We start from the raw sequence: 13,245 nt of genomic DNA, 5'->3' as shown, positions 1-13,245 counted from the left end.
ACCTGAGGTCAGGAATTCGAGACCAGCCTGGCAAACACAGTGAAACCCCATCTCTAGTAAAAATACAAAAATTAGTTGGGCATGGTAGCGGGCGCCTGTCATCCCAGCTATTCAGGAGGTTGAGGTAGGAGAATCGCTTGAAACCAGGAGGTGGAGGTTGCAGTGAGCCAAGATTATGCCACTGCATGATCACCCCAGCCTGGGCGACAGAGCGAGACTCCGTCTCAAAAAAAAAAAAAAAAAAAAAAAAAAAAAAAAAAAAATAGCAGGCTGGGCACAGTGGCTCATGCTTGTAATCCCAGCATTTTGGGAGGCCAAGGCAGGTAAATCACAAGGTCAGGAGATCGAGACCATCCTGGCCAACATGGTGAAACCCTGTCTCCACTAAAAATAAAAAAAATTAGCTGGGCGTGGTGGAGGGCGCCTGAGGTCCCAGCTACTCAGGAGGCTGAGGCAGGAGAATCACTTGAACCAGGGAGGCAGAGGTTGCAGTGAGCTGAGATCACACCACTGCACTCCAGCCTGGGGACAGAGTGAGACTCCGTCTCAAACAAACAAACAAACAAACAAATAGCAGTAAGTGGGGCACATGCCTATAATCCCAGCTACTCAGGAGGCTGAGGCGGGAGGATAGCTTGAGCCCAGGAGTTCAAGGCAGCTCTGAGCTGTTATCACGCCACTGCAGTCCAGCTAGGTAACAGTGAGACCCTATCTCTAAAATAATTAATAAATAAAAAAATAATTAGCCAGGTGTAGTAGCCAGTAGCTACTTGGGTCCCAGCTACTGTAGTCCCAAGTACTAGGGTGGCTAAGGCAGGAGTTAATTTCTTGAGCTAAGGAATTTGAGGCTGCAGTGAGCTATGATTGTGCCGCTGCACTCCTTCCTGGGCAACAGAGCGAGACCCTATATCAATAATAATTATAATAATACAGTATATTTTACCTAATAGACCATAGAGCTCAATGAATCCTCCTCACAACCCTATGTAGGTAGATGTTATCATGATCTCTGCTTTCCAGAATAGAAAAGTGAGGAACAGAGAGGGCGACCTCTTGTCCAAAAGCAATACAGCCAAGAAAGGGCAAGGAGAGTTTTGAAACCAGTCGGCCAGGCTCCGGGGCTCTTAACAAGCAAAACAGCCTGGTTTCTAAAACTATAGCTTCTGGAAGCAGCCAATTTACAGGTCTTTACCTCCTGGCTGTGAGACCTCCAAAAAATGACCAGGGATCTTGGAGTCAGTTTCCCCCTTTGTGAACTGGGGACAATAGAACCTACTTCGCAGGTCTGCGGGGAGAAATTAGGAACGAGGAAGGTAAAGCGCAGAGCTGAGGAGCTGGTCTACAGGTGCTCTATACATATTAGTAATAATTATTAAGTTTGCTGTTACAATCCTCTCTCTCCCTCTGAACAACCCCTAATGATGCGTGGCTTTGAGAGCAAAAAAACTCAGGGCAAAGTTTCGCCACAAAGTCCAGAGGGCAAGACATTAAATCTAACTCTCAAGGATTGCTGTTGGCAAGAAAGCAAGCCTCCCCTCCCCACGCTGTCCTTATCCCGCGTATCCGACGAGCCTAAAGTCATAGGTTAGAGATCTGCAGAAGCGACGCCTAGGTGTGGTTCCCTCTGTAAGGCGGAGCTAAACGGTGCATTCGCCCAATGGGGAAGCTAGAACTAAATGACCGCCCTATCTACTGGAGCCAACGAGAAACGGCCTAGGCGCAATAGGGGCGGAGGATACGGACCCGCCCCCGCGTTGGGCGGGGCGTCAGGTACTTAATTCGCGCCTCCAGGGACCGAAGGTGCTGAGGGCCTCGCATCGCAACCATGGCGCTGCGCTGGGGCATCGTGTCTGTCGGCCTCATCTCCAGCGACTTCACGGCCGTGCTGCAGACGCTGCCTCGCTCCGAGCACCAGGTCTGCCAGCCCTCCGGATTCTGGGGAAGAGGAGGCGGGGGGCGGGACTCCACAGTCTAAAAGAGGAGGGAGTTTAGGGTTCAGGACTAGTGAGTGGGTCGTCATTGCAGTGAAACGTCTGTTTCCTTGCTACCTCCTTCTCCATGTCTGTTCTGCAAACCTGTGGGGAAAAGAAAGGTCAGATTGTTACAGTGTCTGTGTAGAAAATGAAGACATAAGAAACTCCATTTTGATCTGTACTAAGAAAAATTGTTTCTGCTTTGAGATGCTGTTAACCTGTAACTTTAGCCCCAACTCTGTGCTCACAGAAACATGTCCTGTATTGAATCAAAGTTTAATGGATTTAGGGCTGTGCAAGATGTGCCTTGTTAACAATATGGTTGCAGGCAGTATGCTTGGTAAAAGTCATCGCCATTCTCCATTCTCTATTAACCAGGGGCACACTGCACTGCGGAAAGCCACAGGGACCTCTGCCCAAGAAAGCCCTGGGTATTGTCCAAGGTTTCCCCCGAGACAGCCTGAGATATGGCCTCGTGGGAAAGGAAGACCTTACATCCCCTAGCCCGACACCAGTAAATGGTCTGTGCTGAGGAGGAGTAGTGAAAGAGGGAGGCCTCTTTGCAGTTGAGATAAGAGGAAGGCTTCTGTCTCCTGCTCTCCCTAGGAGTCGAATGTCTCGGCGTAAAGCGGACCATTCCCATTCCTTCTATTCTGAGATAGGAGAAAACCGCCCTGTGGCTGGAGGCGAGATATGCTGGCAGCAATACTGCTCTGTTACTCTTTGCTACACTGAGGCGTTTGTGTAAAGTGAAACATAAATCTAGCCTACGTGCACATCCGGGCACAGCACCTTTCCTTGAACTTATTCATGATACAGATTCCTTTTCTACATAGACATAGTAACAATCTGATCTCTCTTTCTTTTCCCCACACAAACCTGAGTGTCTTGAGGTTTGGAAAGGCTTGATGTAAGCTGCTATGAAGATAATTTCGATATTGGGGGATTTAATAACGGCTTTCCCCCAGATCTCTCTTTCCCAGGGCCCAAATGTCCAGCCCCCGTCATCTCTTCCCCCAGGACCACGTCTCCCCTTCCCCTGGCCAGAGCCTCCTCCTTCGCCTCCCTTCCACCCAATTTCCATGCCTGCCTCAGCCCCTCAAATCCGATTCTTGTGCCCCTCCAGGTGGTGGCGGTGGCGGCCCGCGACCTGAGCCGTGCAAAGGAGTTTGCACAGAAACACGACATCCCCAAGGCCTACGGCTCCTATGAGGAGCTGGCCAAGGACCCGAACGTGGGTGAGTGGCGAGGGCGATGGGGGTGCTGGCTGCCGCCCCTGGAGCGCTGCCCCCTGGCTGCCCCATGGGAGATGCAAGCTACTCAGGATGGGTCAATCTGTTTCGGTTCCATAAAGACCTTTGGCTGGGAGGAGAACTATAAAACAGGCTTGGTCTGGGACTGGCTGTCTAGTGGGTGTTAAACTACACTTAGCGTTCGAGACCAGCCTCGGCAACATAGCAAGACCCAATCTCTACAAAAAATAACAATAAAAATAAATTAGCCAGGTATGGTGGCACACACCTGTAGTCCCAGCTACTGGGGAGGCTGAGGCAGGAGAATCACTTGAACCCGGGAAGCAGAGGTTGAAGTGAGCCAAGATCGCGCTACTGCACTCCAGCCTGGGCGACAGAGTGAGACTTGGTCTTAGAAATAAATAAATAGGCCGGGCGCGGTGGCTCACGCCTGTAATCCCAGCACTTTGGGAGGCCAAGGCGGGCAGATTACGAGGTCAGGAGATCGAGACCATCCTGGCTAATGTGGTGAAACCCCGTCCTCCACTAAAAATACAAAAAATTAGCCGGGCATGGTGGCGGGCGCCTGTAGTCCCAGCTACTCGGGAGGCTGAGGTAGGAGAATGGCGTGAACCCGGGAGGTGGAGCTTGCAGTGAGCCGAGATCACGCCACTGCACTCTAGACTGGGCAAAGAGTGAGACTCCGTCTCAAAAAAAAAAATTAATTAATTAATTAAAATTTTTAAAAAAGAGAGAAAGAATGGCAAGAGGTAACAGCTCCTTCCTAAGGACAGCTCCCTAAGGGAGAGGGAGGTGTGACCGACCACCTGGTCCCTGGGTGCTAGGGCGGGGCCTCGAAGTTGTGGGCGGAGCTCGGCGGTCTGGGTGGGCGGGGCTGCTGACCTCTTGACCTACTCCCACCCTAGAGGTGGCCTACATTGGCACCCAGCACCCCCAGCACAAGGCGGCGGTGATGCTGTGTTTGGCGGCGGGCAAGGCCGTTGTGTGCGAGAAGCCCATGGGCGTGAACGCGGCAGAAGTTCGCGAGATGGTCGCGGAGGCCCGATCCCGAGGCCTCTTCCTTATGGAGGTGAGGGCAGTGGAGCCCTTCCAACATCCAACATAGCAGTGCTTGCCATTAAATATGGTTGCCAGTGCGCGGGCGGGGTCAGTGCATTTGCCAGGATGTATCTGAACCTCCTTGGCAGCATCTATTACCGTGAGAGCCATTGCTTTTGGCCCTTAGCAAACACGACAAGGCTTACTGAAATTGCTTGAATCTTTTGTCAGTCTTTAAGAAAAAGATGCCGGCCGGGCGCGGTGGCTCACGCCTGTAATCCCAGCACTTTGGGAGGCCGAGGCGGGCAGATCACCTGAGGTCAGGAGTTCAAGACCAGCCTGGCCAACATGACGAAACCTCGTCTCTACTAAAAAAGTACAAAAATTAGCCGGATGTGGTGGCGCATGCCTGCAATCACAGCTACTGAGAAGACTGAGGCAGGAGAATCGCTTGAACCCGGGAGGCGGAGGTTGCAGTGAGCTAAGATCACGACACTGCACTCCAGCCTGGACGACAAGAGCGAGACTGTCTTTAAAAAACAAAAACAAAACAAAAAAAAGAAATTGCTGGAGTGCAGCCTTGGGACCTTTGCCCATTCTCCCGGCTCTGCCCATGACATTCTTTCTCAGGGCTCTTTGCCTAGTCCACGGAGCTTCCGCCTCCCCTGGAATGTCACCTCCTCAGGGTGTCACCGTCTCGGCCGTCCTGCGTGAAGTTAGTTGTGTCCTTGGTATTCCTTTGTTCATCCCTTGGTTGCCTGTTCTCTGTCTCTCTGGACTGGGTGCTCCAAGACGCAGAACTCTGGTTTTTGTTGTCGTTGTTGTTGTTTTTGAGAGAGCCTTGCTCTGTCGCCAGGCTGGAGTGCAGTGGCGTGATCTCAGCTCACTGCAACCTCTGCCACCCGGCTTTAAGCGATTCTCCTTCCTCAACCTCCCGAGTAATTGGGATTATAGGCATGCACCACCACGCCCAGCTAATTTTTGTGTTTTTAGTAGAGACAGGGTTTTGCCATGTTGTCCAGGCTGGTCTGGAACTCCTGACCTCAGGTGATCCGCCTGCCTTGACCTCCCAAAGCGCTGGGATTACAGGCGCGAGCCACCGCGCCCGGCCCCCGGTTCCAGGAGTTTTTTTGTTGTTGTTTTGCATTTTTCTACATAGATCATGTCATCTATGAACAAAGAGTTTTATTTCTACCTTCTGTATCTGTATGCCTCCTTTAAGGAGTTTCACTAGGAAATGCATACATAACTCTCAGACCCACCGGCCTGCATGCTCTATACCTGCATCTAATCTCTTCTTATAAGGACACCAGTCATATTGTCATATTGGATAAGGGCCCAACCTAATGACCTCATTTTTTTTTTTTTTTTTTTGAGTTGGAGTCTCGCTCTGTCGCCCAGGCTGGATGGAGTGCAATGGCACGATCTTCAGCTCACTGCAACCTCTGCCTCTCGGGTTCAAGCAATTCTCCTGCCTCAGCTTCCCGAGTAGCTGGGACTACAGGCGTGCGCCATCACGCCTGGCTAAATTTTTTTGTATTTTGAGTAGAGACGGGGTTTTACCATGTTGGCCAGGCTGGTCTCTTGGCCAGGCTGGTCTCGAACTCCTGACCTCGTGATCTGCCCACTGCGGCCTCACAAAGTGCTGGGATTACAGGCGTGAGCCACCACGCCCAGCCTTGACCTTATTTTAACATAATTATCTCTCCGAAAACCCTGTGGTCACAACAGTCGCTTTCAGAGGTACTAGGGAGTTAAGTCTTCAACACACGAATTGTGTTTGGCGGGGCAGAAGCGGGAGGGAGACAGACACAATTCAGCCCATAACATGGGGAGACTGGGGCAATGGTCCAGATGAAAAAGAACAAAAGTCAGTAGGGCGCGGTGGCTTATGCCTGTAATCTCAGCACTTTGGGAGGCTGAGGTGGGAGGACTGCTTGAGCCCAGGAGTTCGAGACCAGCCTGGGCAACATAGTGAGACCCTATCTCTATTCAAAAAAAGAAAAGGAAAATGAAGAAAAGTCAAGAGGGTCAGGAGCAAGAGGGATACAACCTGGGGACTGATGGACTGTGTTTGGAGTGGGTATCCCCTTATGATTGGGACCCCAGAAGGGATTAGAACTGGTTGGTTAACTCCTTTCCTTGTGGTCTGCAGGCCATCTGGACCCGCTTCTTTCCTGCCTCCGAGGCTCTGAGGTCTGTTTTGGCCCAGGGAACTCTAGGAGACCTCCGGGTGGCTCGGGCAGAATTTGGGAAGAACCTCACCCATATTCCCCGGGCCGTAGACTGGGCGCAGGCCGGGGGGGCCCTGCTGGACATTGGCATCTACTGTGTCCAGTTCATCTCCATGGTCTTTGGAGGGCAGAAGCCAGAGAAGATTTCCGTCGTGGGAAGGCGTCATGAAACAGGTACCATCTATCCTGGAATATTTCGTGGTGATGGGAATGATTCTGTCTCTCTCTGGGAGCACTGAGCGGAGGACAAGTCTCCAGGTCAATGAGAATTAGATCAGACACCTAGAGGAACAACTTCCCATGAAGCCAGAGAGGATCAGAGTCAAGACTGCAGATGGGCACTCTCCTGGGACTTTGCTATGTGATCTTAGCCAGCAGACTTAACATCTCTGAATCTTAATTACTTTACTGGTGAAGTGTCACTAATAGGGTTGTCATGGGAGTTAATGAAGTAACTGCTGAGGCAAATGGCAGTTAAGAAATATAAAATTATTATTTTTTGAAGTTGTCTCAGTGATCCTTTGCTACATAAAAGACTACCCCACTTGGCCAGGCGTGGTGACTCACGCCTGTAATCCCAGCACTTTGGAAGGCCGAGGTGGCCGGATCACCTGAGGTCAGGAGTTGGAGACTGCCCTGGCCAATATGATGAAACCCCATCTCTACTAAAAATACAAAAATTAGCTAGGCATTGTGGCAGGCACCTGTAATCCCAGCTATTTGGGAGGCTAAGGCAGGAGAATCACTTGAACCCAGGGGGCGGAGGTTGCAGTGAGCCGAGATGGCGCCACTGTATTCTAGCCTGGGTGACAGAATGAGACTCCATCTCAAAAAAAAAAAAAAAAAAAAAGCTGCCCCACTTTGCAGAAGAGGCCCTTGCCTTGGCTTCCACTCAGCTGGAAAGTGTCCAAGAGTGCATGAGCCAGCCAGATGTGATGCCCATCATCTTTGACCTTTAACCCCAAGGAGCAAGAGGCAGTTCATGCTTTATTAAAGTTACATTCAGCCGCAAAACAAAAAACAAAACAAAAAACAAAAACTACCACAAAACTTAGTGACTTCAGGCTGGGCACGGTGGCTCACGCCTGTAATCCCAGCACTTTGGGAGGCTGAGGTGGGCGGATCACTTGAGGCCAGGAGTTCAAGACCACCCTGGCCAACATGGTAAAACCCTGTCTCTATGAAAAGTGCAAAATAAATTTGTTGGGCGTGGTGGCGTGCACCTATAGTCTGGCTACTCTGCAAGGTGAGGTAGGAGGATCAATTGAGCCTGGGAGGCAGAGGTGGCAGTGAACTGAGATGGTGCCACTGCATTCCAGCCTGGGGAACAGAGCCAGACCCTGTCTCCTTTTTGTGGAGAACGGGGTCTCGTTATATTGCCCAGGCAGGTCTCAAACTCCTGGGTTCAAGCTATCCTCCCACCTCTGCCTCCCTGTGACCTGGGATTACAGGCGTGAGCCACCGCGCCTGGCGAGCCAGACCCTGTCTCAAAAAAACTTAGTGACTTCAAATAGCAATCATTTATTAGCTTGTGATTCTGTGCATTGGCAATTTGGGGTTGGGCTCTGCTTGATGGTTCTTCTGCTGGTCTTACTCCTGCAGCTGCAGTCAGTTGGCTGTTCAGCTGGGACTGGACAGTCTGGTAGGCTTCATTTATGTCTTACAGGTGGTAGGTGACTGTCTGGGAAGCCTTCACCCGGCCTCTCCAGCTGGCTAGATACCATTCATATCATGATATGAGAATTCCTGATGTGCAAGCACTTTTCAGGCCTCTAATTACACCATATTTGCTATTGGCCTATTGGCCAAAGCAAGTTACATGGCCAGCTCAGTTTTCAGAGATGGGCAAATAGACTGTAATTTTTTTTTTTTTTTTTAGATAGTATCTCACTTTGCCACCCAGGGTAGAATGTAGTGGTGTGATCTTGGCACACTGCAGCGTCAACCTCCTAAATTCAAGCGATTCTCCTCCGTAAGACCCCCAAGTAGCTGGGCATACAGATGCGGGCCACCACGCCTGGCTACGTTTGTTTGTTTTTTGTAGAGATGGAGTTTCCCCATGTTGCCCAGGCTGGTCTCGACCTCCTGGGCTCAAGCAGTACACATATTTTGGCCTCCCAAAGTGCTGGGGATTACAGGCATGAACCACCGGCTTTTTTTTTTTTTTTGAGACAGGGTCTCACTCTGTCACTCAGGCTGAGTGCAGTGGCACAATCATTGCTCACTGCAACCTTGACCTCCCAGGCTCCAGGGATTCTCCACCTCAGCCTCCTGAGTAGCTAGGATCACAGGCACAAGCCACCACACCCACCTAAATTTTTTATTTTTTGTAGAGACGGGGTCTCCCTCTGTTGCCCAGGCTGGTCTTGAACTCCTGGACTCAAGGGATCCTCCTGCCTCCACCTCCCAAAGTGCTGAGATTATAGGTGTGAGTCACTGTGCACAGCCAAGACTGTACTTCTTTTGTGTGTGTGTGTGTGTGTGTGTGTGTGTGATGGAGTCTTGCTCTGTCGCCCAGGCTGGAGTGCAGTGGTGTGATCTCGGCTCACTGCAAGCTCCGCCTCCCGGGTTCACGCCATTCTCCTGCCTCAGCTTCCCGAGTAGCTGGGACTACAGGCGGGTGCCACCATGCCTGGCTAATTTTTTGTATCTTTAGTAGAGACAGGGTTTCACCATGTTAGCCAGGATGGTCTTGATCTCCTGACCCCATGATCTGCCCACCTCAGCCTCCCAAAGTGCTGGGATTACAGGCGTGAGCCACTGCCACCAGCCAGCACTTCATTCTTTTGTCTTGCCATGCAATAAGTGAAGTCTCTCACCCAAGGTTCCACAGGCAGGATTTGAGGCCTGTGCAGTCTTAGAGACTCTGCCCTGAGAGACCCCTGCCCTGACCCAGGACTTCCCTCCAGGTGTGGATGACACTGTCACGGTGCTCCTGCAGTACCCAGGAGAGGTCCACGGCAGCTTCACCTGCAGCATCACCGCGCAGCTCTCCAACACGACCTCCGTGAGCGGCACCAAGGGCATGGCACAGGTGAGGCGTGGCGGGCCCAAGCGCTGGGGATCGTGCGCCTAAAATAGGAAGGGGACAAATGGCCTCTGGAGCTAGATGAGAGCTTAACCAGCCAATTTCACATCATTGCTAAAGAGTTCCTCCTTAACCAAGCCAAGAGGTGGATTCTGGGCCTCTAGGCTCTCCTTACTTAGGTTGAACCTATTGCTCTGTCAAATATCCTTGGGCCTGGCTGGCACGGTAGCTCACGTCTGTAATCCCAGCACTTTGGGAGGCCAAGGCAGGCAGATCACCTGAGGTCAGAAGTTCGAGACCTGCCTGGACAACATGGTGAAACTCCATCTCTACTAAAAATATAAAAATTAGCTGGGTGTAGTGGCAAGCGCCTGTAATCCTAGCTACTAGGGAGGCTGAGGCAGGAGAATCGCTTGAATCCGGAAGATGGAGGTTGCAGTGAGTTGAGATTATGCCATTACACTCTAGCCTGGGTGATAAGAGCAAAACTCCATCTCAAAAAAAAAAAAAAAAAAAAATATATATATATATATATATATATATATATATATATATATATATCCTTGGGCCTGGCCAGCACAGTAGTCACACCTATAATCCCAGCACTTTGGGAGGCTGAAGCTGGTGGATCGCTTGAGCCCTGGAGGTCGAGGCTGCAGTGAGCTGTGATTGTGCCACTGCACTCCAGCCTGGGTGACAGAGTGAGATCCTGTCTCAAATATCTGTCTTTAGTCCTGAGGAGAAGCCAGTTATTATCAACCATGTTTATTGGGCAGTTGTGAACTTCGGAAGTGCATCCGGGGGAGGATCTGGGTGTTACCAAAGGTCAGCTTAACTGGTCTTCCTGGGGCCCTGTTGCTAGAAAAAAAAAACCCTATCTTATAGCCAGGCATGGTGACTTACACCTGTAATCCCAGCATGATTGGGAGGCCAAGGCAGGCAGATCACTTGGGCTCAGGAATTCAAGACCAGCCTGGCCAACATGGTGAAACTCCATCTCTACTAAAAAAAAAATACAGGCTGGGTGCGGTGGCTCACACCTGTAATCCCAGTACTTTGGCAGCCCAGAGCAGGTGGATCACCTGAAGTCAGGTATTTGTGACTAGCCTGACCAACATGATGAAACCCTGTCTCTCCTAAAAATGCAAAAATTAGCCAAGTATGGTGGTGCATGCCTGTAATCCCAGCTACTCAGGAAGCTGAGGCAGGAGAATTGCCTGAACTTGAGAGGCGGAGGTTGCAGTGACCCGAGATCGCGCCATTGCACTCCAGGCTGGGCAACAAGAGCGAAACTCTGTCTTGCAAAAAAAAAAAAAAATTAGCCAGGCATGGTGGTGCGCACCTGTAATCCCAGTTACTCGGGAGGCTAAGGCAGAAGAATCACTTGAACCCGGGAGGTGGAGGTTGCAGTGAACCGAGATTGATCCACTGCACTCCAGCCTGGGCGATAGAGCGAGACTCCATCTCAAAAAAAAAAAGAAAAGAAGAAAACATGGTTCACAGACACACGAAGATAAGCCCTCCTCTTTAGGCCCTAAGAACACCTTGTTTCTAACCTCCTAAGGTTAGGGAGAGGTTTGCTCCTGGGGAGACAGACAGAATTTTTGTGTGACAGCAGCATTGCTAAGGAACAAACTTCTAGGAACTAGAAATGAGGGAGGGTCCAAAACTCCCCGGGGATGGACGGGGCAAGCTCTTAGCCACCAGGTTCGAGAGGGAGGCCCCTGCGCACCGCCTGGCATGTTGCTGGGGGCAGCCCCACCCAGCAGCACCATTGGTGAAGGCAGCAGTGCCACTTCTTCTCTCCCTCCAGCTCCTCAACCCCTGCTGGTGCCCAACCGAGCTGGTGGTGAAGGGGGAGCATAAGGAGTTCCCGCTGCCCCCAGTCCCAAAGGACTGCAATTTTGACAACGGGGCAGGCATGAGTTATGAGGCCAAGCACGTCCGGGAGTGCCTACGGAAGGGTAAGGATATGGATGGGGGGCAGGCGCCAGGCCTGGTAGGGGGACATTGGGCCCCTCCCCACCTGCTCTGTCACCTTGCTGTTTAGAACTACATCTCTCAGGAGGTTGCAGTGAGCTGAGATCGCACCACTGCACTCCAGCCTGGGCAACAGAGCAAGACTCTCGCTCCAAAAAAAGAACTACATCTCTCAGGAACCCCTGCAGCATCCGTCTGCCTGAACTATGTATATTGTGCCACATGGAATTCTGGGAATTGTAGTTCTTCGGGGTCTCGGGTGCGTGGGTAGGTGGGGTCCCTAACTACACTCTCCCCACAGGTATGAAGGAAAGTCCTGTGATTCCCCTGTCGGAAAGTGAGCTCCTGGCTGACATCCTTGAAGAGGTGAGGAAGGCCATTGGAGTCACCTTCCCCCAAGACAAACACTGATGTATCCCCGAATAAATAAAGACATCTTACATCTTCGTGGTAGTGGTTTGGCAGAAGCTGGAGAACCTAGTACCTAAGGGTCACTAGAAAATAATTTGGGCAGGAAAGGGCGTGGCAGCTCACGCCTGTAATCCCAGCACTTTGGGAGGCGGAGGAGGGTGGATCACCTGAGATCAGGAGTTTGAGACCAGCCTGACCAACATGGTGAAACCCCATCTCTACTAAAAATACAAAATTAGCCGGGCATGGTGGCACATGCCTGTAATCCCAGCTACTCGGGAGGCTGAGGCAGGAGAATGGCTTGAACTCAGGAGGCAGAGGTTGCAGTGAGCCGAGATCGTGCCATTGCACTCCACTCTGGGCAACAAGAGTGAAACTCTATCTCAAAAAAAATAAAAATAAAGAAAAAAAATTCAGGCAGAGTGATGTGGGAAGGCTGGGCGTGGTGGCTCACACCTGTAATCTCAGCACTTTGAGAGGCCAAGGTGGGAAGCTTGCTTGAGGCCAGGATTTTGAGACCAGCCTGGGTAACATGGCAAGACACTGTCTCTACAAAAAATAAAAATATTGTCCAGGCATGGTGGCCCGCACCTGTAGTCCCAGCTACTTGGGAGGCTGAAGTGGGAGGACTGCTTTAATCCAGGAGGTTGAAACTGCAGTGAGCCATGATTGCACCACTGCACTTCAGCCTGGGTGACAGAGACAGACCGAGTCTCAAAAGAAAAACAAAAAAAGAATGATTTTGGAGAGGGAGGAATGTGCAGGGTCAGGACCACATTCCCAGAAGCTCGTGGCACAGACACCTATGGGCAGATCCACCGTTTGCCTGTCATGGCCTCCCTGGGGTCTGACCCTCATTGCCTTGGAGTGACTTTTGCAAAACAACCTATTTCTCACCTCAAAAATCAGTCTCTCTTTTTCTGGACTCCTGAAAGCCACCCAGCTTTTGTTCTTGTTGCTCTTCCTGTCTGTAATTGCCTCTCCTTGAATTTGGTATAGTAGTCAGGCTGTTCCTTTGGAAAGTGTCAGAAACAACTCAGAATGTCTCCACAAGGCCAGGCATGGGGGCTCACATCTGTAATCACATCACTTTGGGAGGCTGAGACAGGAGGACCACTTGAGGCCAGGAGTTTGAGACCAGACTGGGCAACATAGTGAGACCCCCATCTCTGCAAAGAAAAAAAAAAAAAAAAGCCTGCACAGGAATGGAATGCTGGGTAATTAAAGCCTTCAGGGCAGGGCGGGCATCAGCCCAGGACGCTGTTTTTCTCTATCTCTTTGACTTTCCTTGGCATGGGTTTTAATGGCAGCAGTGGGCCATCTGGTAC

General features: G+C 51.0%; 1 protein-coding gene across 1 annotated transcript; it reads left to right on the top strand.

The window, feature by feature from the left end:
* The first annotated feature begins 1,756 nt into the window (after window positions 1–1,756).
* On the top strand, window positions 1,757–11,953 carry DHDH (dihydrodiol dehydrogenase). Its single transcript, XM_055238190.2, has 7 exons — window positions 1,757–1,915; window positions 3,100–3,211; window positions 4,132–4,295; window positions 6,420–6,672; window positions 9,408–9,532; window positions 11,340–11,490; window positions 11,808–11,953. Exons 1-7 carry the CDS (start codon window positions 1,826–1,828, stop codon window positions 11,915–11,917), a joined length of 1,005 nt encoding a protein of 334 aa, XP_055094165.1. The 5' UTR covers window positions 1,757–1,825; the 3' UTR covers window positions 11,918–11,953.
* Window positions 11,954–13,245: the final 1,292 nt, after the last annotated feature.

Source organism: Symphalangus syndactylus, chromosome 13, assembly GCF_028878055.3.
Source record: "Symphalangus syndactylus isolate Jambi chromosome 13, NHGRI_mSymSyn1-v2.1_pri, whole genome shotgun sequence".
In the NCBI taxonomy this organism is placed as follows: Eukaryota; Metazoa; Chordata; class Mammalia; order Primates; family Hylobatidae; genus Symphalangus; species Symphalangus syndactylus.
Note: the sequence above shows the minus strand (reverse complement) of the source record. Positions and strands in the feature narration are given on the sequence as shown.

Coding starts and splice junctions, on each gene's coding strand:
- DHDH (XM_055238190.2), top strand. CDS start 1,826: ATGGCGCTGCGCTGGGGCATCGTGTCTGTCGGCCTCATCTCCAGCGAC. Junction 1,916..3,099: donor TGCCTCGCTCCGAGCACCAG/GTCTGCCAGCCC, acceptor GTGCCCCTCCAG/GTGGTGGCGGTGGCGGCCCG. Junction 6,673..9,407: donor GGGAAGGCGTCATGAAACAG/GTACCATCTATC, acceptor ACTTCCCTCCAG/GTGTGGATGACACTGTCACG.